The sequence below is a fragment of the Psammomys obesus genome, unplaced genomic scaffold, assembly GCF_907164565.1.
Source record: "Psammomys obesus unplaced genomic scaffold, mPsaObe1.curated_primary_1811, whole genome shotgun sequence".
Lineage (NCBI taxonomy): Eukaryota > Metazoa > Chordata > Mammalia > Rodentia > Muridae > Psammomys > Psammomys obesus.
In genome coordinates, this window is record NW_026585626.1 from 6,595,730 (window position 1) to 6,621,356 (window position 25,627).

Sequence of the window (25,627 nt, forward strand, 5' to 3'; positions counted from 1 at the left end):
TTTTTTTTTTTCCCCTTTGGGGGGGCTCTGTGGTGCCAGATTAAGAGAGTGGCGACTGCACTAAAACATGGATAGATGCAAACATGTAGGGCGGTTACGGCTCGCCCAGGACCACTCCATCCTGAACCCTCAGAAGTGGTGCTGCCTGGAGTGTGCCACCACAGAGTCCGCTTGGGCCTGCCTCAAGTGCTCCCACGTGGCATGCGGCCGCTACATCGAAGACCATGCACTGAAACACTTTGAAGAGACTGGACACCCGCTGGCCATGGAGGTCCGGGAGCTCTACGTGTTTTGCTACCTTTGCAAGGACTACGTACTCAATGACAACCCGGAGGGGGACCTGAAGCTGCTGAGAAGCTCCCTCCTGGCGGTTCAAGGCCAGAAGCAGGACCTGCCCGCGAGGCGTGGGCGGACGCTGCGGTCCACAGCTGCAGGCGAGGACGTGGTCCCGCCGCAGCGCACTCCTCAGGGACAGCCGCAGATGCTCACGGCTCTGTGGTACCGGCGCCAGCGCCTGCTGGCCAAGACGCTGCGGCTGTGGTTCGAGAAGAGCTCCCGGGGCCGCGCGCAGCTGGAGCAGCAGCAGCAGGAGGAGGCGCTGGAGCGCAAGAAGGAGGCGGCGCGGCAGCGGAGGCGCGAGGTCAAGCGGCGGCTGCTGGAGGAGCTTGCCAGCGCACCCCCGCGGAAGAGTGCGCGCCTGCTCCCGCATGCTCCCGGGCCTGTGGCTGTGCGCCCTGCTACCCTCGCTACCTCCCGGCGGGCGCCCATGGCTGCGCTCAAGCCCCGCCGCCAGCCTGCGGTGGCCCCAGGTGTCACCGGCCTGCGCAACCTGGGTAACACCTGCTACATGAACTCCATCCTCCAGGTGCTCAGCCACCTCCAGAAGTTCCGGGAATGTTTCCTGAACCTCGATCCTTCCACCTCGGAGCATCTGTTTCCCCAAGCAACCAACGGGAAAGCTCAGTTCTCTGGTAGGCCAGCCAGCAGCTCTGCCACCGAGTTGTCGGTAAGGAGTGACCAGACACAGGGGTGTGAACCTCGGGGCCTCTGCTGGAACAGCGGAGCCTCCATCAGCAGGAGCCTGGAGCTCATTCAGAACAAGGAACCCAGCTCAAAGCACATTTCCCTCTGCCACGAGCTGCACACCCTCTTCCGAGTCATGTGGTCTGGGAAGTGGGCGCTGGTGTCACCCTTTGCCATGCTTCATTCGGTTTGGAGCCTGATTCCCGCCTTCCGAGGCTACGACCAGCAGGATGCACAGGAATTTCTCTGTGAATTGCTGCACAAGGTGCAGCAGGAACTTGAGTCTGAGGGTTCCACACGCCGGATCCTCATCCCCTTCTCCCAGAGGAAGCTCACCAAGCAGGTCTTAAAAGTGGTGAACACCATATTTCACGGGCAGCTGCTCAGTCAGGTAGGTGTGTGCCTACCCAAAGCAAGGCGGGAAGCTTGGGTGAGAGTCTGGGCTTCCAGATCCCCAGGCTAATTAGTATAGACAGTCTTTTTTTGTGGCTCTGCATGTTTCAAGATGGTTGTTTGTACCTTACACTGTATATCGGTAACCATGTAGGTGAACTTGGGTGTTCTGTCCAGATCTTTAATCTGTCCAGTTTACAAAACTGGACAGATTGTGTAAAACATCATTTCAAAGGTCGTTTGAAAGAGCCTTCTCTTTTACTTACAAGTAGTTGGGAGTATGCCACAGACCCAAGCAAGCCTCCTTCCCACTGCCTGTAACTTCCCCCACCCTGCAATATATGGTGCCCAACAGCCTTGGAGTTAACTATGCAGCCGAGGATGGTGGCAACCTTCTGGTCTTCCTGCCTCCACCTCTCAAGTGTCAGGTTACAGACCTCATGACCCCACTGCCTTTCATTTTCAGGATCTTTAGCCATGTCAAAACCTAGCAAAGATTCTCAGGCCTTATAAAAATGTGCACAAGAAGAACGATTATTGATTTTTTTAAATAAGGTGGGCAACCTAAGAAGACTTGGGTAAAGCCTCCACACTGAGTTGCAAAGGTTGTGCTTCAGTTATTAAGACTGAAAAAACTGATGAGAGGGCTAGGAGGAAAATCTGAGCTCCCCCCTCCCCCCATCTGCCTGGAAATAGCATCTGGGAATATTACAGTGTGAGAGGAGGTGTAAGCATCTTGAAGCTCTGCAGACCAGGTGCCGCAGGAAATGGGTAAACCAGGTGTTATGGCACGTGTGTTATCACACCAGCACTTGAGAGGCTAAAGCAAGAGAATCCAGAGTTCAAGGCCAGCAGGGGCTACACAGTGAGACTCTTACCTCAGAGGAAAATAAAAATAAGAAAGAGGGGAGAGTGGGGAAAAGGAGAGGGGAAGGAAGGAAAGAAAAAGAAAAGACGGAAATTTGCTATGTGGAAGGATCAAGTGAAAGGGAGGAATTTAAGGGTGAGTGCCCTGTCAATTTTTCCTAAGCCCAATTCCTTTAATGCCTCTGAGGTAACTGTTATCTCTACTGAGGCAGCATTCATTTGGGCGAAAGGAGGGGGTGCCCTGTGGTTCCTCACTTGACTAGTTAGTTACAGCATGGTTAGAAATACAAGCACACGGAATATGTTCCAGTGCTTTTAGTAAAGTTATTTAAGTTCTTATTAGCCTTCTGGGAGAAATTGGTTAGTAAATTTATATGTCTTCTATAAAACAAGCAAAAGTGTATGTGGGAAGCATGGACACTACATAATCTGCAAAAACAATCTTGTCATTCTAGGTCACATGTATATCATGCAATTATAAATCTAATACCATTGAGCCCTTTTGGGATCTGTCCCTGGAATTTCCTGAACGCTACCACTGCATAGAAAAGGGACTTGTCCCTTTGAATCAGACAGAGTGCCTGCTCACTGAGATGCTGGCCAAGTTCACCGAGACAGAGGCCCTGGAGGGGAGAATCTACGCTTGTGACCAGTGTAACAGTGAGTGCTGCATGGAGAGGAGTGGGGTGGCAACTAGAACACAGTTTAAGGAGCTGCTTTTGAGCCTTTAGTCAAAAGTAACACTGATGGCACTGAACGGTCTAAACCATCTTTCAAAAAGATCCTCTTCTCACGGTCTCTTCATAACCAATATGGACTCTACATACTAAAACAGATCTGGGCCGGTGAGATGGCTCAGTGTGTGAAGGTGTTTGCTGCACAAGCCAAGTGACTTGAATTCAACCCTTAGAAGCCACAAGAAGGTGGATGCAGCGAACTGTCTGCCACAGCATGCACACTTGCACATACCTATCCCTACATGAACACACTTCCTAAAATATTGAAAATAATGGCCCAAGTGAGCCCCTTTGACCACTTCTGAGTGATCTTATCTATTTAGGAAGTGTGTGAAAATGGGACTCTGCGAATGTTAATACTTAGCCTCATAATGCTACAGGTGCCCTAGGCTCACAAATGTAGTCTCATGATTCTTGTTTAATCTAAATTCAGGTGATATACCCCATTTGAGTGCTGTAGGATAAGAAAGTATGTTTTCATACTGAGTCCATAGATCTAAAGTCTGTTAAAACTCATGCTAAAAGATGACAGTTGTTACAGGGTTTGTTTTGCAAGCAAAGGGAAAGCGAGGTGGAGCCCCCAGGTAAAGAGGCAGGTGTGGTGGCGTGTGTGGCTGACCCGGCCCTGAGGAAGCTGCATATGGATCCTGACGCTGGCCACTTAAGTAAGCCTAGCCTACTTACCAGTGAGTTCCAGGCCAGTGAGCCAAATGAACAACGACAGAAACAGACATGATGGCTCCTGAAGAACCATACCCACAGTATTCCACAGGCCTCGACAGGCACGTGGGCAGACATCTCCATACACACATGCATACACACACACACAGCCAGAAGACTGGGGCTGGCAAGACGTCTCAGCTGACACCCCATGTTTGATTCCCAGGACCGATATGGTTGACAGAGAACAGACTCACATAAGTTATCGCCTGACTTACACAGACATACAGACACTACATAAATGTGATTTTTAAAACATTGGTACATAGAACCAATATCTTATGGCATGTGGTGAATGACAACCTCATAGATATTTTCTGCTTTTTTCTTCTTTTATAGTGTGCTCTTTTTTATAGTTTTGTTTTGTTTGTTTGTTTGTTTTTTAAGATTTATTTATTTATAAACATGCTCTGGTTTCATGCCCACCAGAAGAGGGCACCAGATCTCAATATAGATGGTTGTGAGCCACCATGTGGTTGCTGGGGATTGAACTCAGGACCTCTGGAAGAGCAGCCAGTGTTCTTAGCCTCTGAGCCATCTCTCCAGCTCCCTTCTGCTTTTTTCTTCACATGCTGGCAAAGTTTACACTTCACAGGAAGAAGTGTCTCTGTGTCATTGGTTTAATTTAAATTGGGTCTCCTGTGCAATTACACAGGCATTATGTTTAGGCCCTTCTGTGTCAGCAGACTAATACTGGTGCTTCCGAAAGCCCAGCATGCTCAGGTAGAAGTGCACAGCAGAGATGTGGAAGCTTGCATCTGGTGATGGTGTTTAAAGACACAGTTATTTGTATGTGTGTGCTTGCCTGTGTGCATGTCCATGCACCATGTGCATGCCCAGGACCCTCAGAAGTCAGAAGAGGGCTTCCGCTCTCCTGGAACTGGTGGTGAGCTACCATGTGGGCCTTGGGAACCAGATTTGGGTTGCCCTGCAGGAGTAGCCAGTGCTCTGCATGCTGAGCAATGTCTCCAACCCTAGTGTCTGGATTTTATAACATAGAAATATTTGGAAATGAAAAATACAAAATTATGGATATCAGTTCAATACCATAAAATAATAGTTTGGGAGTATACATTGGGTTTTTTCTTTCAGGAGAGTGCTGTTTTGTTTTCTGTGGTTTTGTTTTTATTTTTGTTTTTTGTTTGTTTTGAGACAGTCTCTCTCTCTCTCTCTTTCTCTCTCTCTCTCTCTCTCTCTGTATCCTGGCTGTCCCAGAACTTACTCTGTAGATCAGGCTGACCTCAAACTCAGAGATCTGCCTTCCTCTGCCTCTTGAGTCATGGGATCAAAGACATGCACCACCATGCCCAGCCAAAGTTTTTTACCTATAAGGAACAAACAACTTTCTCATTTTTGGATATGACAGATTAGGCAGGAAATACTCTTAGTTTTTCAAGAAGTTATCCTTTTCTAATGGCACATCTAGCCATTAGATCTGTCAGGACTTTATGCCACTGATAATGTAGAAGAAAAGCTCTAGCAGGCCTGAACTGCATTGGTTTCATGCTTTTGAGATTTGAGGACTGGCACTCTTCTTCCTTTCTGTATTTTTGCTTAATTAAACAGAGACAAAACCTGTCCGTCTCAACTGAGTCAGTAATTTCTGTTTCTTTGTGAACTTCATTTTAGGGAAACAAAGCCGGAGTCTACATTTTCATCTTAGCTCACATACTCCCTCTGCTGTGGATTGTAGTCACTGCCCACTTCCTAAGCAGAGCTACAAAGCAGGAAGAGAATAGGGCAAAGCCCCTCTTTGAGCGCTTCTTTGCTTATCCCACATGTCATGACTGGTGGCTGGCTGGTCAAGGCCTTCCAGCAGCAGACACACCCTGATGCAGCCTGCCCTGAACAGCTAACCCTAATGTCCTGTTATCACAGAGTGCTGTTCTCACATGTGCAACAGACAGGACTTGACACCAGATGCCATGCTTTCTACTCTGAGCCTCTGAGCAACAGCTTAGAGACAGTGGACCACGAATGTTGTGTCCCATCTGATTACGTCTAATGAGTCAGTAAGTGCTTACAGAGCTCTCGGATTGAGATTAATGAAAGTATTATTCGAAAAAAGACCCCTGTCTCTGTCTCTCTCTTTCTCCTCTCCCATTCTCTCTGCTTCGGTTTCTCTCCTCTTCCCTCCCCTCCCTTTCAGCCCCCACCATGCTCCTCTTTCTCTTCTATGCTCTCCCACTGTCTCTCTCTGTGTCTCTCTCTCTCCTCACCCCTGTCCCCACACTTTAAATCTCTTCATTCCAGGAAAAAAGAAAGAAAAAGAAAAGAAAGAAAGTTTTATTCCCTTGTCTATTTCCTAAGGATTTAGACGTCCATTTCACTTACAAGTCAGTTGTGTATAATCAGAATTAGAGTCAGCATTATTCTTTTGGACTAGATAAACTTGGCTGCTTTCCCGCCATGTCTAAAGAAACACAGTTCAGCCAGCCAGTGGTACACACACCTTTAATCCCAGCACTCAGGAGGTCAAAGCAGGCACTGGTTTACAGAGTAGGTTCAAAGACAGCTAGGGCTACACAGAGAAACCCTTTCTCCAAAAAAAAAAAAAAAAAAGAAAAGAAAGAAAGGAAAGAAGAAACACATTTCAAAAACTGTGGCATAAAATCACAGAACTACTGTCCTAGTTTGCTTCTGTTGCTATGATAAACAGTGACCCAAAGCAACTTGGGGAAAGTGTTTATTTTAGTTTACAGATATACTGTCCATCCTAAAGAGAAGGAAGGGAAGGAACTCAGGTAAGAGCCTGAAGCAGAAACCATGGAGAAAAGCTACTTACTGGCTTGCTTCCAGTCAGTTACCTTTCTTATACCACTGAGACCCAGTTGCCCATGGGTAGTGCAGCCCACATGGGCTGTGCTCTCCTACAATCAAGAATCCAGGAACTTCCACATGGCCACAGGCCAATCTAATGTAAGCAATTCCCCAATTAGCGCTCCCTCTTCCCAGGTGAATCAAGGTGACAAACAAGATTAGCCACCATAACAACCCAAGTTTATTTTCTAAACATTTGTTTATATCATATACAAAACATGTTGGGAAAAATCTGCTTTCTCTTCTGCCCTTTATTAATCATACTTTATTATATTTTTTCCTAAGCCCCAAATATATGTAACATTCAAAGCAAAAATATATCTCTCCTGGTGAGGGAGCTATGCCTCAGACTGTTGAATAACATATTCATTTGGTATGCAGATAGTTATAAGCAGGGAAGTGAGGCTAGGCCTAACTCGTGTAAAGGGAAAGCCTTTTAGACTTAGAGCACAGATAATTTAAATGATAGGAATGTAAAAGCATAGACAGCTGGTGTATTCAACGCACTTTGTACACTGTGGTAGCAGCTACCTTTTATAGTCTATAAACAATCCAGAGTACCTGGAATGTACTATCAGGAATCCACACCACTTTGGGAAGCTGCTGATGGCAAAAATTTGAAAGCTGATGTATCAGGATCAGGTTTGGCTGCTTATAAGAGCCAACAGCAGTGACTGTCATATATTAGACGTCTAGAGGACACTCCGAGGCCAGCATGTGGCTGTATGGTCATGGAGGAATGCAGGCTCCTTCCACTTCACTATCAAGTGCAAAGCCCCCATTCTCAGGGTTTCCTCAGGGTCCTATTGCTCCTTTCATCTTAGCCACAAGTCCAGAGCCACTGTATTCAGGCCTGTGAAGCTGGGGTGTGGGCAAGTTTAGAATGTGCCGCATTACTACTTTAAATAAAAGTGAGGTCTAGTTCTTGACTGTGGATGATTTCCTCACTGCCTATGTCTTCACACCTTCTCAAACCACACAGGCAAACGACGAAAATCCAACCCCAAACCCCTTGTTCTAAGTGAAGCTAGGAAGCAGTTAATGATCTACAGACTACCTCAGGTCCTCCGGCTACACCTTAAAAGATTCAGGTGAGCTTTGGGATAACTGCTTCAAGGGCTTGGGAGGACAGATGTGGTTTTTAGAATGGGAAAGGGAAGCCTATTTCTGTGGGGCCTGCACTTGCCTTGGAGAGTCATTCTTGTCCAGTATGACAAACTGATTTTCGAGCCAGCAGCCTGGGCTTCTGCTCTCTCGCCCTGTTTCATTTCTAGCTAATGCCTGCCAATACTCTCCTAGCCTGAATTTGTTTATGCAAATTCATCCTAAAGATACAGCATAAAAGAACCAATGAAAGGAGCAGGCAGTATACAGAGGATATGCCTAAACTACTGCTTTTTTCTTTCTTTTCTTGAGGCAGAGTGGTTCGAGACAGCCTTAGCTGTCTTGAAATTTGTTCTATAGACCCTGCTGACCTCGAACTCAGAGAATCACTGCTTCTGCCTCCGTGTGCTGGGATTAAAAGTATGTGCCGCCACGGCCAGGCTCTAAACTGCTTCTTTAAGGGTTTCTCTGGTCAAATACTCCGTGGGACTTCCACAGCAGATATCCACGTGGATTTTGATTAGTAGGGGCAAACGCAAAAACAGAAGCTGTGCTTCTCAGCTCCCTGGTTAACTGTCTTGTACCAGTCTTCACTAGTAAGAAATTCATCTCATGTTGTAGGTGGTCTGGCCGTAATCATCGTGAGAAGATTGGGGTCCATGTCGTCTTTGACCAGGTATTAACCATGGAACCTTACTGCTGCAGGGACATGCTCTCCTCTCTTGACAAAGAGACCTTTGCCTATGATCTCTCCGCAGTGGTCATGCATCACGGGAAAGGGTTTGGCTCAGGACACTACACAGCCTATTGCTACAACACAGAGGGAGGTGCGTGCGCTTTACTGTGGGGTTGGGGACATGGAAAAGGGTTGGTTTGTTCACGTTATTGCTTTCCATTATTTTCATTCCCCTGGGTCAGCTAGGGAGAAGTTACATATATTAAAACTCAATGAGAAGCAGTAGGAAAGTTGGGGGTTTAGTCAGGATGTAAGGTTATATTAAAGGACTTAGATCCAGTGCTGGAGGTTAGCACAGCATCAGCAGCAGTATTAATTACTGATGAGATTACTATGGCTAGGTAACAAAAACTCTGCTGACCTCAGCTTCCTTCTCAATGTGACGGGGCTTCATGGTGATACATATGTTACAGCTCTGTCTAGCTTCACTCAGATAACTCTTGAGGACATTTAGGACACTTTCTGTGTCCTCACTAGCTCCCTTACCTTGAAGAGTATGGGTCTCAGGGCCCCTCCAGAGGTGCCTCAGCCCTCCCACAGGCTAGTCTCCAGCTGCTCCACTGACACAGATGGGCTGTAAGCAGCTTTTCAGCAGCCCAAGCCTATAAACAAGCACTGCATTCAATCCCCTCTTCCCCTCTTCCTGTGCCTAATGCTCATGTCCTGGCTGCCTCTGTAGAGCTCTAGTGTATAAAGAAAACGAGGACAAAAATTGGTTAGTCAATACTGTAGGGAAGAGTCTTTGTGGTGGAGTTTGGTGGGATGAAAGCCAGTGGTTACGGGGAGCCTGGTGTCATTCACTTACCCTCCCTCCATACCAGTAACCAAAAGGTCTCTCTATTGCCCCAATGTTCTCCCCCCATCTCCTGGCTGCCGCTGTCGAAGATATAAACCAGGTTGTCATTCTCTTTCTCTCCTTTCACTTCCTAGGTTTTTGGGTCCACTGCAATGACTCAAAGCTGGATGTATGCAGTGTCGAGGAAGTGTGCAAAACCCAGGCCTACATTCTTTTTTACACTCGAAGAACAGTTCAGGGCAGTGCAAAACTCTCAGAACCCCATCTCCGAGCTCAGGTGCAGTCCAGCAGCAAGGACGAACACAGAACATACACATTTCCCTGACTGGTAGGCATGCATCAAATGCCCTTCCATTTTCCCTCTTGGGAAATAAGGCTTGCCACAGTAAGATTACTGGGTTTGCCTCACTGGGTCTAGGGGACACAATGCCCCGTGATTCCTGCCCTGTCAAAAAATTGGTAGTCACTTTCTTTTGAAAACACATGGAAATACCCTCCTTTCATAAAACCAATCTAAAGGAGTAACTTCTATGAAGATTCTCTTGTCAGTTGCTTCTGGAAAACAGAGGGCTCTGGGTAGAGGAGAGGGTAACTGACCAGGCAGGAAGAGCAATCGTTCTGTCTGCTCTGTCATGAGTTCCCTACCAATCGGGACCTCCTCGCGGCAATGCAGACCATATGAGGAGTTACAGAGGCTGGCAGCTGGCCAGAAGGACTGGTTCCAAGGTGAAAGTCACAGGATTTATCCACACAAACGAGGTAACCATCAAGGGTCGGGGCTTGCAGAATTTCTTCTTAGGAGAGAGTTGAAGATGGGGTGAAGGGCATGCAGCAGATGTCCCCATGCCAAGTGTGAAGCTTTCACACGGGGCTTCTCCCGAGCTGCCGCTGCCATCTCAGCACTGCACACTGGGAAGCCAAGGCATGAGCCAGTCCTTCCTTTTGAAGAGGTGGTCAGAGAAGGAGCCAGAGACCAGTGCAGCACAGTCTGCACATGGTAAGCCATGGACACTCCTGACTTCCCAGTCCTGGAGCAGGGCCCTGGCTCAGGTCTGGAACAGTCATGGTTTGTTTTGGATTGGTCTTTGGGTCAGTTGTAGAAGCCATCTCAGAATGCAGTGAGGGTGAGCAGGGCTTGTCTGACTGCCTGCTGCCCCTGGGGTCTCACCTTATGTGGCATGCAGCTTCTTCCTTCCACCCAGAACATGGGTGTCTGCAAGCTTGGAAGCTTTTGCCTCTCTCAGGTGTGAGCAGTGCTTAGGGACTGACCGTGTGCTTGTGGCCCTTGCCTATTCTGTTCCCAGTCTGCTATTTATTCTCATCTGCCACTTTGTCCATGAGGAACAGAGCAAGACTCCCTGTCTTTTACTCTGGTATTAGTAAAATCACATCTTTGAAATTCATTCCATTTCTAAATGGAATTCGAGTGCCCAGAGCCTTCCTCCCTATCAGGCACAGGAAAGCCTTTTTCTCTTTGCAGTGGCCACTGCAGCCTCCCCAGTGAATGCTCTCTTTTGATTAAGTAGCTTGTGTTAATGTTTGAATTCGGGTAGTACAGTTGTCACTTTAAGGGTGTTGAAGGGGTGGGGAACAGGGATGGTGAGGCTGAAGGAGGCAGCTGCATTTCCCAGGCACATGTGTAGCATTTACTGCTGCCCTCATTTGAGGTGAACTCTCCTACAGGCCTGCCAGATATCACTAGGACATGGAAAAATCAGACAGAAAGTGACTTCCTGACAGGGATAGCATGCTAGATTTAAACTTGCTTTTTTACAACACTGTGAGGTTTCTGTGATATTTAGCTTTTATTTGGAAGCGATAACGTATGGCATTTTTGTGCTGTTTGGTTTTTACTGTCTATTGCAGGCTTTTTTGTGAGCTTTGCTAGGGCTCCTCCTCTCCTGGGCACTGTTTTAAAGTGTCCTAGTTGCCCACACTGCCTGAGGTTCTAATGTAAAGCTGTACCCCTGAAGTCCAATTACTAAGGTGGCATGATGGTGATTGATTTGTTACCATGGTAGGAAAGGCCCTTTCAAAAACAAAGCCAGGTGTGGTGGTACACCCAAGTAAGGCCAGCACTTGCTGAGTGCTGAAGCAGGAGGATCATGAGTTTGAGGCTACATTGTGAGACCCTGTCTGAAAAACAAAAATTATTTAGAGTAAAAAAAGGAAACAAGACCAGATTGCTCTTTAAACCCTGTGTTTGTTCTAGAAAGAGAACTTGAAGGCAGAGAATACATCTGTCTGCGCAGAGGGGAAACATATTAATCAATATAAACACTTAAAGGAACATTAAAAGATTCTAATTCAATTTTTTAAAATAGTTTTAGAACAGCTATCAGCAGGACTGGTAAGCAGATTAGGGACTTTATAAAGCCAATGCTTTGCTGACCTGAACATATGAGAATGATAAAATCACTTAAAATAATTTGGAACTGAAACCCACTGTCTCCACTTGAGCTATCCTCATGAAGGTGCTACTGCAACCACAGACAATGCATCAGGCGCCGGAAGCAGCAGCATAAGTTAGGGAGGTGGTGCTTAGGATCTTTGTTGCAGAAGAGTTGTGCAGCGTCAGGGCTACTGTGCTGTCCTCTGCCTCTGGTGTTTGTGCACAGCCAAAGCAGAGCGCATGTCAGTTGCATCACACTGAAACATTCTAGAGAGAAGAAACAGACAGACCTTAGCTAGCTGACTCCAGGTCAAATGCCAGGTGCTGCTCTCCCAGCAGCAGTCTCAGGCTGTGAACCCTTTGTCATTGGCTGGTGTGTTTACTTACTGCTGTAGCCAGCCAAGATGGATACACCTCAGCCCTCAAAAATGACTTTTTACCTCAGTCTAGCCTAGCCCTCATGCTTGTGATTGCCTCTAAGAGCAGCACCCATTATAGTGCAAAAGTAGCAGGGATCCCCTTGGCACCAGGAACTGCAGCTCTCATCACACGGCCAGCAGAGCTCTTGCCAGCTTTAATCCAGCCCCTCTGCCTGCTATGGGAGGGCAGTGCCACATGGTAAAGAACTTCTAGATGTCTCTTAAAACGTCATGAATAAAATTTGAAACTGTAGAAGTGTTAATGTGTCCTATGGACTCAATAGCAGAGTTTATTTTTGTTCACAATGGCAAGGCTTCTAGAGTCCATGATTGTATGAGTTCCCTACTCTGGCTATCTATGCCTTCAGCTCTATCCACATTCAGGGGAAGAGCCAATGAGGTGGACTGGCTGGCAGTGCCCCAGAGTAAGCTGAGAGGTCAGTAGTTGCACAGAATGAAAATTTGCAGTAGGGGACTTGGGGAGGGGAGGGGCAAAAAAGATCTCAAATTTGTTTTACTGATGAAGCTTTGTGAACTAATTTTATACAATTCATAAAATTTGGTGCCTTGTACTTAATTATGGTTTGCATGAGATTGAGAAAGGGAAGGGTTCCTTCTTGTTATGTCGTATGGCAGTTGGTTCTGTAGTGTTTAAAGGACATGTGCTATCAGATTTTTAGAGCATTCCTATCTCTTATGTATGAATGCGATTGTTCTTACCAGCAAGTTCTAGAGTTTTAATGCCCAAATTGTATTTGTAATCATTCATCAAATGGCTGTCTTTCAAGGCAGGCAACACACACCACTGTTGTTCATTGTTCCTTGTATATGCCAAACATTAATTCTGGCCTTTTCTGGAAGGTGACCCTTTCCTGAATGTGGATTTCATCTCTATCTGGGGTTGCAGCTTATGTGTGGAAGGGTTTCCAGTTAGTTGGGAGAGCACAAATGATCAGAAAAGCCTTTATCTAAATCATGGCTAAAGCTGGCAATGGAATCAACATGAATTCTGGGGTCTTTCTGCACAAACCATCTCAGGAGGCAGTGTAAAAATCAGTCTCCTACATGTGACCCTTTAGACTGTAAGAGAAACCAGTACATTGTAATATGCAGAGTGAATGATGTAAAAATGATGTCTCTGTCACCATCACCCTCTCCACTTTCTGGGCAAATGCCAACTGGGATGCTGCTAAGTGGCTGTAGAAGGTAGTGAGCCTCAGTCTGTTTTGCCAGGGCTGGTCAGAGCCAGTTCTTTCACTCCAACCTTAAGTTTCTGCTGAGCTTGTTGAGACTTCACCGAAGGTGTTTATAAGCTCACCATTCAAAGCACACTTGGTAACTGGGTCCTTTGATCTAGTTCCTAGACTAATTAGGTGAAGTTGTATCCTTGGGGTGAAATTTTCTAGAGTCACTTGCTTTACTTTTTATTTTTAAACCAGCTAAGTGTGCATCTCACAGGTAGTTAGTTCTTTATGTCAGTGCTAAAGCTGAGAAGCGCCTCCTCAGGACTGTGAGCATCATCTCTCTTCCACATTCCTATCTGCTGAGTCCTGGTCTGTCACTTTCCTACTTGCTTGTCAACCCACACACCGGGGCAAGCTTATGAAGCAAGTGATCACTTTTGTGAAATCTGTCTATACTTACGTTGGCATGTTTCACTTAAAATATAACTAGCTGCTGGGGAAATGGCTCATTGCTAGAACACTTAAGGCCCTGGTTTCCATCCGGCTCCACTAAACCGGCTTAAATGAAACTGCCAAATCAGCTTTATGGCTTCAAAAAGCAACAGTAAAGTTACTTGAAATTAAACCTTAAAATTTTAGTGAAATTTCCTTTCAATTATGCTTTTGAAAGCTATTGCAAATTAATTATTCATAGAATCTGGAAAAAGGGGGCTTTGAGGGGAGGTTGTTTTGTTTTGTTTGTTGGAGATAGGGTTTCTCTGTAACAGAACCCTGGTACAGACTAGGCTGGCCTCCAACCCACAGAAATCTGCCTGCCTCTGGCTGGGATTAAAAGCTTGTGCCACCACGCCTGCTTAGATCCCAGTTTTTAACTTAGGAAATTGTTTCATTAAATAGAACTGCTCAGTTTTAGGATCATATAGCAGGCTGCTATTTCCTAGCTTAGCCAGGGTCATGTGGGATTCTACATCTATGACACAGCTTAAGAAACCACTTCTGGGCTGGAGAGATGGCACAGAGGTTAAAAACACTGCTTGCTTCTCCCGAGTTCCTGAGTTCAATTCCCAGCAACCACATGGTGGCTCACAACCATCTATAGAGATCTGGTGCCTTCTTCTGGGGTTCAGGTGTACATGCAGACAGAACATTCTATACATACTAAATCTTTTTAAAAAAAGAAAAAGAAAAGAAACCACTTCCTAGTCACCTTTTGAGGCTTTGAAAGTAATGGCTTCAAACCTAAACCTTATCCTTGTGTTCATATTCATGGCCCTGTCTCCCCTTTAAGACATAGTCTCACTGGGTAGCCCTGGCTAGCCTGGAACTTACTATGTAGACCAAGCTGGCCTCAGAGATCCATATGCCTCTGGTATTAAGTGTGTGGCACCAGGCCCAGCCTGTCTTCCTCTTAATAATATCTAAAATGAGCTTTTCAGAGTATCAGGCACTACAGAGCCTGGAATCCTAACATGTACCTGGCATCCTAACTGGCTCGTGGAAGCAGCACGATACAGTTCATGGCCGTCTTCAACTATGTAGTTAAGTTTGAGGCCAACGTGGGGTACAGAGACCCTGTCTCAAAAAACAACTTCTAATTGCCCTCTCTTAAATTATTTTGTGGGTCAAATTCAAGAGTTTCCTACAGTGAGCTATACTCCTAGGCCCTAGAAAACTGCTGAATGAATATACCAGCAGATCCAGGAAGGCAGCTTTATCCTGTTCACCTTTAGTGAGCTGCTATAAGTAACATCTATAATAGTCAAGAAGCTGTGGCCCAGTTATACCAATCCTTTCTCACTCATGCTCTGTAATCCAACACCAGTTCTAAGGGGCCTGGCTCAGAAAAGCAGTTTTTAAATGTCCAGTCAATTGACTACATGAAATTACACAGAGCCTTTTTCCATGGCCACAGGAGACTTTCCATGCTGGTTCTTCACATACTCGAAAGAACAGACAGTTGCATCGGCAGAAATCTTGGGGTAAGAAGCATCTTTCTGTGCAGGAAGCTGCTTCCTTGTGGAAGCTTGCTTCCACTGACACGTTTGCCACCACCCACAGATTGATGCCCTTTTCTGCCACCAAATCTTACTCTGTTCCAGCATCAATGCCTTCCAGATGTCTGGAAAAACCCACCCAGCACACTAAAATGCAAAAACCACCAACCTCTTCCTCCAGGAAACTCAATCAGTTATGTGGCACGTCTGCATCCCCATGGAGTAGATGGTTCTGTTCCCATTTCTTTTTTGTTTTTCCTTTTCTTTTTAAATGAGGCAAATCATTTCCATTGCAATCCATGTTTGGGGCTCATTTCTGTCTCTTGAGTGTGAAATACAAATCATGTTTTTTTTGATTTTTGTAAACTGACTTTTTACACCTTGTTTTTGTAAGAAGTTTCTTATTAAAAGAATAAAACACCTGTCTTTGAGTGCAAGCTTTATTTGCAATATTTTTCAAGAATCATTCCTACTCTTCAGGACAAGGGCAAAGACTGCCCTCTGCAGGAAGTTGGGAACTGCACACAGAACTGTGCAGAGGCAACACTTGAGCTGAGGCTGGGAGCTTGGCCAGGGGTGGAAGTTCAGGCAAGAAGAGGGGCTCAGCTTCGGTACCACCCTGGACTCCATCTTGTGGTCATAGACAGAGAGCTGTCTTTGAAAAGTTTGAGTACACAGGAGTTCCATTATCTGCAACAAGATAATAGGTGGTATTAGAAATGGGAACACATGGAAGAAACTGCTTTCACCAAGAAACCCAAGTGTAAGGATTTATTTACACCAAGACTTTTCACTACTTGCTGCGAATAGCTGATAGAACATACTGCTGCCCTCATCTTTCAGGACTCCTGAAACAGGCAGAGAGGAAAGTTAAGTGCTTACCTGGCTATACCCCTGGCTGAGGTGCCATCAAATCAATGTCACTCAAGCTCCGGGCCAGCCACACTCCCACAGCAAACAGTCCCAAATTGAGGATCAAATTCCTGGGTACAGAATACATTTCATTAACCCGAAGGTCACTGAGTCCCATGCAGCTAATGCCACACCATGGGAAGTTCCCCCTCAGCCCCACCTTCCAGAGGAGCTGATGGACACCTGATACAGTAGTTATGTCTCCTTAATATGCACATGAGAATTTGAAGTTCACAACTCTCTTTTTAAAAATCATTTATTTTTGTTTTCTGTGCATCGGTGTTTTGTGGGTATGTATGTCTGTGGGTGTCAGATCTTGGAGTTACAGACAGTTGGAACTGCTATGTGGGTGCTGGGAATTGAACCTGGGTCCTCTGGAAGAGCTGCCAGTGATCTTAACCACTGAGCTATCTCTCCAGCCCCCGACATCTACTTCTAGCACAAGCAAAGGCCAACGTAGTACTCTGTCAGGACTAAAACTCCTGTCTATGCGTCGAGACCTCTTCCCTGCCTTCTAGGTTACAGGGTGACTTAAAAAAAATACTCATTAGTGACACAGTGCACGAGTGGAGATCAGAGTACAATCGGCAGGAGGGAGCCGGTGTCTGGGATCGAACTCATGTCCTCAGGCTTGGTGGCAAATGCTTTCACCCGCTGAGCCATCGCTGCAGCCCAGGACGACATTCCTTGGAAGCCACGTGACAGGTGGCTTTTGCCACCAGTGCTTTCTCCGAGCCTCAACAAGACACAAAAAGCCACCACCGTGAGGCCACTATGTTCTCCACGCGATAAAATCCCTGAGGATGCCAGATTCACCAGGTAGGGAAATACAAGTTTAGAGGACCAGAGAGGGGCCATACCTCCGGAAGTCATTCCGATCGGTGGCGAAGCGGTAGACGCCGCGCAGCCAGTCGCCCACGTTGTCTGGAACCTCGGGGGCCTCGCTGGCCGAGCCGGCGGCGCTCGCCGTCAACCCGCTGGCAGCCATAACAGCACCGAGCAAACCGAGCAAGCAGGCTGCGCGCGGCGCACCGAGTGGGCGCGGGCCGATGGCGCAACTTCCGCCGCCGCGCTTCCGCCGAGTAAGAAGGCCCGCCCCCGGCCGAGTCCTCCAGTTCACAGAGCCTGAAACCCAGGTAGGGGGCGGGGACAGCTCCCCCTTGGGGGCTCTGGGCTGCGCTGTGCCCCCGAGAAAGGTCCCTTCAGGTCGGAGAGCGCGCGGTGCGGACGGGACGGCCCCACGTGCCTGACCGCCCTCAGTCTGGGTCTTCCCACAGCACAGCCCTGTTCACCCGCTCCACAGGCCCCCCGTCCCACCGTCCCGATCTTCGGGCCGCGCCACTAACACACGGTGCAGTGCTTCCTGGACATGCCTCCGTCACCCGCTCGGAGGTGTCCGGGGGTCTTCCAGGGGCCTGGAAGGCGCTGGCCGAAGAAAAAGCCTTCGGGTTCCGACTCTGAGGAAGAGGAGCAGGTGGGGCAGGGGCTGTCCACTCTGGGGTTTCCGGGTGCCTGCGGAGTGTCTCTCTCCGGCCTTCTGGACTCCCCGCTCGGGGTTTCCAAGGTGAGGCTGGCGCCTGCCGAGGGAAGCGCAGCTCGGGAGGTGATCTTGTCTTGCGAGGAGGCACGGTTCCAGCCGACGCCTGGACCCGGTCCTTCTTCCCCTGTTGCAAACGGGTCAGAAATGCCCATCTCAGAGCCCCCGAGTCCCTGTGCAAGGGGCGGGCCAAGGGTTGCGTGCGGCCTCCCGCCCCGCCCCGGGCTGTGCCGTGCGCGCCGCCGCTGCCGCCAGTCTGCCCCAGGGGCCCCCGCCTCCGTCCACCAGTGGGCGACCGCGTCCCCCGCCTGGGAGCGAGTCGGCGCCGCAGCCCCGCCGGGTGGGTTCAGGAGGCCTTTGGAACGCGCAGGCCAGGGACGCGCGGTGAGAGCTGCGGGGGGCCCCGATGCTCGCGTCTGGGGGTTGCGGTGGGCGGACGGGTCGCTGCCGGAGCGGGTAGGGCAGCCATCGTGGGGATGGGGCGTGGGGTTCTGGCCGGGGAAATTAGCCCCTTGTAAGCTAAGCCTGAGGCGCCGCCCCCTTCCCTTTAGATCTGCACCGTCCCCTCCTTTACCAAGGGACGCTTGCCCTTCCAGTGCGTCTACTGAGCTGGAGCCTGCGCTTCTGTAGCGGCTCCTGAAGCAGCTGGGGCAGCATGGGCTGCCTCCCGGCAGGGCGTAATATCCCCCACCCAGGGGCCCGGCGCAGTCTTGGCAGCAGAAGTGGTTCTCGTGCCAGCGCCGGCCCTCTGCCTCAGTGCAGCGCTGGGAGAAGATCAGCTGGGCGAGGGAGAGGAAAACGATTAATTTGTTCGTTCGTTCATTCATTCATTCATTCATTCATTCATTCATTCACCCATTCAGTAACCATACCTTATGCCCATTAATGCTAAAACATGCCCACGGGCATTCCGATTTGAAGTACTTTGTCACTCTTGGACACAGGGAGGGTGCTTGGCTTTTGGCGGATCCTACGCGTGTAGCAGGTGGCATAACTAGAATTTGGACCCCAGAGCTTCCCTGACTCGCAGCCCAAGGTTCAGTACTATCTTTCATGTCGATGTTAAGGTCCTTGTAGCATGGGCAAGCACAGCATTGATCATCTGGCATAGTGATGAGATAAATGTCTATTGAAGAATCCAGAAACGCTCTGAGTCCAAACTAATTTAAGGACCTCTGCTTGCACCGAGGGGAAGCAGAGGTAAATAAAGGCAGCTGGTTCCTAGTCCTCCCACCCGCTTGCCCACTTCACCTAGAAGAGCTGCAGCCTAAGAGGGTGCTCCCTGTCCCTGCAGTGTTGGCCCCAGGAAAGACTTCCCCCAAGGTCTCCTCTTAGCGCTCTACCTGGTCACAAGCCGGACATCGGGGACGTAGCAGCTCTGCGTGATGACGGCCACAGTACAGGTGCCCGTTGTGGTAGAAGTAGATGAGGTTTATCAGGACTTGGCCACAGGCCTGGCAGGCAAAGCAGGCTCTGTGCCAGAAGCACCGCTCACCAGCCCTGGCCGCGAACACGCCGCACTCTCCTGGGTTCAGCAGCTTCTTGCACTGCCAAGCAGGGCTGAGCTGGTCAGCATCTGAACAAATGGCCTCAGCTCCGGCTCTTCCAGCACAACTCCCAATCTGACTGTTCTTGTACTGTGCCCATCTCCACCAGCCAGGCTGCCAACCCCCAAAACCCAGCTTCCATTCTTCTCTAACATTTGCCAAGTCTGATCCTGAAACCATTTCTCAACGAAACTCCCCAGGGCCCCTTCTGCAGAAGGGAGACAGCAAGGGGTAAAGGAAGGGAAAGGCTCAGGGATGGAACAGGGAGACATTCTCCCTACCTTTTCACAGGTGTGTCCTTCAGGCTTGGGAGGCAGCAGACGGAGCACCCCCTGTCCCAGGGATTTCTGCTTCCGCTGGGCACAGAAGAGTCGAAGTTGGGCCAGTTCCTCTTCCCCTAGGGCCAGACAGTAGCGCTCCTGCTAAAACAGGTCCCCACACACTAAATAAACAAAGTTGGCGGGGGAGGGGGAGATTTTGAGACAGGGTCTCTCTTCCTCTGTAGCCCCAGGTGGCCTGGAACTCAGATCTGCCTGCCCCTGCCACTGAGTGCTGGGACTGACAGTGTTCTAATCTCTAGAACACCACTAGGATTGAAAAGTTCTCTAAGGCTTAGATGCTGGGTCACAGGGAGCGAGAAGCATACTTGGGAGAGAAAAGCATACGTGCTCAAAAGAGAGGGACGAGCATGCAGTTCATATGCCTTGGGTTCATTCTGCTGTCCATGGAAATGGCCATCACTCAGGGTCACACAGCACTTAGTACCGTCACCCAGATAGCTTGGCTCTTGTTCCCATTAAGCTACATCTCAGAACCACCTGCGGTTCTGTTTTCTCTGCTTTACAGACTGTCTTGCCTCCCCTAGTGAACTGTAAGCCTTTAGGCTGTACATGGTGGGGCCTCAATAAATACTAAACGATCATATTTCTACATCTGTGCATTCCATTCTTGATTTCAACTGTCGTTCACGGTTCACATCCATTTTCCCATTTGCCCTTGAGCATTGTGATACGCAGAGCAGATATTACCATGCCCGTTATTAGGTGTGGAAACTCAGGCTAGGGGGAATGATTTCCACCAGCTAGTGGCAGAGCTGGGCCTTTTAGTCATATCCCCTGAATTCTAGACCAAGACTCTTTCCACACAGTAACCATGTGGGGAGAGGGAGGGAGGAAGGAGAGAGGGGAAACCCACATCACTGTCCTGTGGAGGAAGCTGCTGCAGGAGGGTCCGAAACCCAGGCCAGTCTGAAGTTTGGTTGATATCCAGGCAAGGTGGTCCCAAGTTCAAGCATGGAGGAGCCTGAGGAAAGACACAGGAGGAAAAGAGGTGGGCTAGGTGTTCCTTTTACCATCTCTTATCCTTATCACCACTCCCCCAATCTACAGCAGCTTCTCAGCATCCCTCTCCACATGGGACAAAACCCTTCCAGGTCTTCAATAAGTAAGGTCCACCCTGATCTGTGGCCTGCCTGGAAGGAACCCCCAACACCAGTCCATATATTTGAAACTCTACCATTCACTTGCTCCCTGAGGCCAAAGTCCCTCTCATCTCTACAACACAGGCTAAACCTAGTACTGTGTGTTTCAGGAATGAATTTCAAGTCAAAACCCCAATGCCTGAAAAGAGAAAGGGTCTACAAAGCTGCAAAGCTCAGGGGCTGTGCATCCCTGTAATCCCAGAGGTTGAGGTAGGAAGACTGAAGGTTCAGGGCTGCATAGCAAGATCTTGTCTCAAAGTGAGCAAGATGGCTCAGCAGGCACATCCACTTATCACTAAGTCTAAGCTTGATCCCTGGGACCCATGGCAAGCTGGCTCAGGTTGTCCTCTGACCTCCACACGTGTTGTGGCACAGAAACATGCATGTTTGCTCATGCACACGCACTCACATATGCACACACAAAATAAAGTTGGGGGGGCATTGGCCTGGAACTTGATATTCAATATATAGACCAGGCTGGCCTTGAACTCAAAGAGATCTGCCTGCCCCTGCCACTGAGTACTGGAACTAACTGTGTGCCATCACACCTGACTAATAAAGGTTTTGTTTTAACGGAAAGAGAAATGCAAACTATCTCCTGGTTGGTGAGGACCAGAGGATGAGACCACAGTGGTCTCAGAAAGAGTGGGGCTCCTAAAACCTGAGCAGAGGTTTCCTCAGAGCCCTCCACTGGCCAGTGGCCTGAGTCACTGTCTGAGTTGACTGGTGGATCTGGCTTCCTGAAGATAGGATTGTCCTGTTGGAGGGACCAGTCAGAATTCTGAACTGACATTGGTGACAGTCTGCCTGAAAGAACAAAACAAAACAAGAACAGCTCATTCAGTAAGCCTTTCCAGTATGCCAGACAATGCAAAGTGCTTTATAAACACCATCTCAGTCTTGCCAACAGCCAGGAGACTTAGGGAGGCACTGTCCCCATTTTACAGATGGCCAGACTGGGTCCCAGAGAGCACTGATATATGCCCAAGGTCAAACAGCTGACAAATGGAAAGAGCCAGACCTTTTAGCCCCTGAGTTTATGAAGTTCAAAATCTTGGAGCTTCCTTACAAAGTTGGGATGGAGTAGAAGAGGGGGCAACAGTGGAAGAAACCATTTTGTTTTCCCATGAGCCTCTGGGCAGGCTAGACCTCTCCCACTCGCCTCAGTCTTTCTGGGCTCTTCAGTGCACCCTTCCCCAGGCCCTGCCTCCTCACCAAACCCTACTCAGCCTGCACATTTCCAGCTATGTCGTTTGGGGCCTGGTTGAAGGTCTCCTCACCAGGAATCCTCAGCTTCTCTGGCCTTTTCCAGTTCTCCCTTCCCAGAGTTCTCAAAGGAAACCCAGCCAGTGGTCCCAAACACACCCCATAGCACCCAGGAAACCATCTAGTTTAAATGCCTCAAGGGTCCAGGAAAATTTTGTGTTTATTCATTCATTCTGTCTTGGATGGAGCCAATAGCCTCTCACAAACCTGGTAAGCCCTCTTCCACTCTACTATACCACCTGCCTTTTTTTTTTTTTTTTTTTTTTTTTTGAGACAGTCTCATAGAGCCGAGGCTGTCCTTGAACTCTTGATCCTCCGGCCTCTCCCTCCAAAGTGCTGAGATCCAAGGCATGCACCACCACACACAGCTTCACAGTAGCAGTTTTAGTGGATAGCCCCAGCACACCTCTTCAGCCATAGTCAAGATGGGGCTACAGTGTCTTTGGGTGGGACTAACTACTGAAGTAGAGAAAAGATGGGGCCTGCTCTCTCAGAGGTCACAGGCTACCGAGCAAGAGGAAATGGAACCAGAGAGAACAGGGTCCACGTATGAGCATTCTAAGTGAAGGGTGGGGTTGTGTGGGGTGGGGATAGCCAGAGCAAAATTTGCATTTATTCAGTGTCAGTGAATATCCTAGAACATTCCATAACATGGTCCATTCTTACACTCCTAACCTGTTTTACAGTTGAAAACAAACAAGCCTCTGACTAATGATCAAACTTGAAGGCTAAGGAAGTTTTAGGAGGTAGCCTACCTCAGAGCAGAGCTGGGATGGTCTGACAGCAGCCGGGCTCAGAAGGACCAACAGTAAGTCCCTGGGTTTTGGGGCAGTGTGCAGGTTTAGCTTATAACCATGAGTCCTCCCAACTCCAAGCACCTCCGCAGTCCCCTTTCAAATATCCAGTGCCACCCTTCCCTCCTTCCTGGCTCCACACCCACCTGCTTCCTTCCTGTTCTGTCCCTCAGGTCAGGCTTCCTGTGGAAGGTGGCCAGGATGGACTGTCCACAGTCAGGGCTAGGAACAGCCACACCCTTAGCAGCACTGTGTCTGCTCCATGCAACAAGAAATGGGGGAGCGGTTCTGAGGCCTCAGAAGGGGACATGTACCCTCTGCCTGATGAGTTCTAGTTTGCATGGAACTGTCCAACAGAGACATAGCTATCAGAAAACAGACCTCTACCCAACACCCCTCCTGTCCCCCACCCCAGGGCAACCTAATTTATCTCCAGCTACCATTGGTCCCCATCTTATTAACATGCTGGTTTCTTCCCACAATTCCCCTCCAGTCTCCTTTCGGGTAAGAACAGACCCAACACTGGCTCAGGGAGTCAGTCAACCTACCCTAACAACACCTGTTCTTGGAAGAACGAGTCCGAGAGAGGCCCTAGGGACTGGAGCGCAGTAGACATGGGGAGGCATCCTGAGGCAGAGGGAACAGAGAGGGGCCTCTCAGCAGAGCCCCAAAGTTTTCCTAGAACTTTACCGATCCACCCGCAAGGCTGAGGCTCAACGTGTGCTCGCCGAGTTTGCCTGGGGTCCCTACCTAGCTATTGGTTTAGGAGTAGATCCCCAAGGGTCTCGGCGTGGCTAAGCGCCAGCGCCCGCACAGCCTAAGAAAGACTCGCCGTCGGCCACGCCCCCAGTCCCTCACACTGAGTAAAGGGCTCGTGGGTCTCAGGGCAGGAAGGGCGCAGGCACTGGGGGACTTGGCGACTCGCGGCGCCACCGGTCAGCCGCGGATTGTCCTTAGTCTCTCGGTCCGCCCCGAGCTTCAGCCCCGCACCCTCCGGGGGCCTCTCTAGCTCTTCCCCTTTGTCCCCAGCGGTCCCTCGCCACTTCCCCTCCTGGATTCCGAGTCCTGCCCGGCTTCAGTCTCCTCAGCTCCACTCTGCGGTCTTTCATGAGTCTCTTCTGCTCAAGCCATCGTTCCAACCTCTGTGGCCCGCCCCGCCCAGCTCCGCGCCTGCTCGCCCCGCCCCTGCTCGAGACAGGCCACGCCCCTCAGGAGCCCCAGTCACCGGCTCCGAGCGCCCTCTGGCGTCTGCGCATGCTCTCTGTCCCCGACTGCAAAGTCCTCCAAAGGGACCTTCTAGGCTGCGTGCCGGTGGCCCCGGCTCGGGTCGGCCCGCCCGCAGCGTCTCGTTGGTGCAGCCGGCGACCTCCGACCCCGCGGGCGCGGGGCGGGGCGGGGCGGGGAGGCCTTAGCTGCGGGCGGGCGGCGGCTGCTGCAGCGGGACCCGGGAGCGGGGCCCGGCGCCGCCCGGGCCGCGGGGCGATGTGAGTCGGGGCGCGGCGGGGCGGGGACCAGGCGGCTCTACCGAGGCCGCGTCGTGCCGCGCCGCAGTCTCCGCTCCTACCCTATGAAGCCCCGAGCGAGCGGGCTAGCGGCGGACCCGGGGGTTGGGGGCGGGGATCCAGGCTCGGAGCGCGGCGACGACCTCCGCGTTCCGTCTGGGTATCTAGAAAATCTCCTGTTACCAGTTTCAGCCTTTCGTCTCCCAGACCCACCCATTCCCCTCCCCCTAGTTACACCTTCGGGTCTTCCGAATCGGGCAGAACCCCCTCACTTACTCTCCCAACCCTCCGAAACGCCCTCAGTCACATCGTTCTCCCTCAGTGGCCCAGAGGCTTCCGCAGTCACCGTCCTGAAATCCCTCAGCCTCTTCATTCTTTTTGCAGCCCATCTTCTTCCAATGCTTCGTATACATTTTCAGACCTTGTACCTCCATCTAATAATGCCTGGCCCCAACCCCAACCTACCTGAGACATGGCCTCCCCAGTCCTGCTCCACGTAGCCCGCCTCAGTGGATGATCTGATGATGTGTTTGATGGCTCAGAGAAAAAGGGGGGAGTTGAAGAGCTACAACCCCTCCCCCATCTTGCATCCAGTGCTATTGACTTCACACCCCTTCCTGGCTCCATGTTGAAAGTTGAAGGCCCCATGGCTTTTTCAATACCTGCTTTTAGCCTGCACACACTTCTTTCAGAGCCTAAGAGTTGGGCAAGGATGCAGGTCTTTGGGGGACCCTGGGAAGTACTGTTTTCCTGGACCAGGAAAGTGGGATTTCAAGGGTTTTCTTCAGAGTCCTGGTGTGTTGATTCATCTACCTAGGGCTCAGATAATCTGAAATTTTGCCTCTTGTTATAGTTGCCCTTTCTGACACTAGGAACAGAAAGTCTGTACAGCTTTCAAATGAATATCTGCTTGTAGAAATTACTTCTGCTATATCTCCTGTAGTTGACAGATGTTTTCTCAAAAACAAAACAAAACAAAAAAACTAGGGGCGGGAGTTACAGATGGTGGAGGGAGAATGACGGCCCCACCCCCCTAACTGCTATATCATAGCAAGAAAACATTCTAAAATGTTGGTTTCCAGAATCATAAACTGGTGCTCCTGCTGATCTAGCGTATTGTTACATTGTTCTTCTGAAGAAGAAAGCTTTTTGTAAAGCTAAAATTCTCTGCAAAGGTCAGGTGATTGGTTTTAGTTTTGGGGGGGGTTTGTTTGTATTTGTTTCATTGTTCTTGTTTTGTGTGTGTGTGTGGTTAGCCTTGGCTCTGTAGACCAGGCTGGCCTTGAACTCAAGAGCTCCACCTGCCTCTGCCTCCCAAGACCTGGGATTAAAGGCACCACCACTTGGCTAGATGATGTTCTGAGTGGCGTTTATACCAGGATTCAAAGGGGGTTCCAATGAGGG

The 25,627-nt window shown here is 49.5% G+C and overlaps 5 protein-coding genes across 13 annotated transcripts in view; 3 read left to right on the forward strand and 2 right to left on the reverse strand.

Annotated features, from left to right (window-relative positions):
• The window catches only part of Med20 (mediator complex subunit 20), a 63,479-nt gene extending 63,364 nt beyond the window's left edge, over positions 1–115 (forward strand). Inside the window, exon 6 of the mRNA XM_055613528.1 lies at positions 40–115. The gene's annotated coding sequence lies outside the window, so the exon portion shown is untranslated. The remainder of the gene's footprint in view (positions 1–39) is intronic.
• Frs3 (fibroblast growth factor receptor substrate 3) overlaps positions 1–25,627 on the forward strand; it is a 59,161-nt gene that overhangs the window by 26,079 nt on the left and 7,455 nt on the right. Inside the window, exon 1 of one of the 4 annotated variants that reach the window (XM_055613437.1) lies at positions 17,780–18,018. The exons of 1 other annotated variant lie outside the window; for it this stretch is intronic. The gene's annotated coding sequence lies outside the window, so the exon portion shown is untranslated. Of the gene's footprint in view, positions 1–17,779; positions 18,019–22,716; positions 22,736–24,140; positions 24,206–25,627 lie in introns of those variants that run through there. 2 more of the 4 variants (XM_055613455.1, XM_055613428.1) reach the window with 2 other exon arrangements.
• On the forward strand, positions 68–15,602 carry Usp49 (ubiquitin specific peptidase 49). Its single transcript, XM_055613414.1, has 5 exons — positions 68–1,414; positions 2,739–2,943; positions 7,543–7,651; positions 8,286–8,491; positions 9,331–15,602. The coding sequence occupies exons 1-5, from the start codon at positions 68–70 to the stop codon at positions 9,519–9,521; spliced, it is 2,058 nt and encodes a 685-aa protein (XP_055469389.1). The 3' UTR covers positions 9,522–15,602.
• On the reverse strand, positions 15,612–17,372 carry Tomm6 (translocase of outer mitochondrial membrane 6). Its single transcript, XM_055613540.1, has 3 exons — positions 16,958–17,372; positions 16,068–16,168; positions 15,612–15,875 (listed from the first exon to the last, which is right to left on the reverse strand). Exons 1-2 carry the CDS (start codon positions 17,083–17,085, stop codon positions 16,072–16,074), a joined length of 225 nt encoding a protein of 74 aa, XP_055469515.1. The 5' UTR covers positions 17,086–17,372; the 3' UTR covers positions 15,612–15,875; positions 16,068–16,071.
• Positions 17,296–25,147, reverse strand: Prickle4 (prickle planar cell polarity protein 4). 6 transcript variants are annotated; one of them, XM_055613473.1, is made up of 8 exons: positions 24,689–25,147; positions 23,270–23,348; positions 22,868–22,976; positions 20,376–20,483; positions 19,463–19,603; positions 18,978–19,181; positions 18,209–18,413; positions 17,296–17,761 (listed from the first exon to the last, which is right to left on the reverse strand). In XM_055613473.1, the coding sequence occupies exons 2-8, from the start codon at positions 23,335–23,337 to the stop codon at positions 17,439–17,441; spliced, it is 1,158 nt and encodes a 385-aa protein (XP_055469448.1). In that variant the 5' UTR covers positions 23,338–23,348; positions 24,689–25,147; the 3' UTR covers positions 17,296–17,438. The 6 variants fall into 6 exon arrangements, with proteins under 6 accessions (XP_055469448.1, XP_055469480.1, XP_055469462.1 ...); XM_055613505.1 differs by lacking the exons at positions 23,270–23,348; positions 24,689–25,147 and adding exons at positions 21,323–21,468; positions 22,683–22,743 and having other exon boundaries at positions 19,463–19,600; positions 22,868–22,941; XM_055613487.1 differs by lacking the exons at positions 23,270–23,348; positions 24,689–25,147 and adding exons at positions 21,323–21,468; positions 22,683–22,743 and having other exon boundaries at positions 22,868–22,941.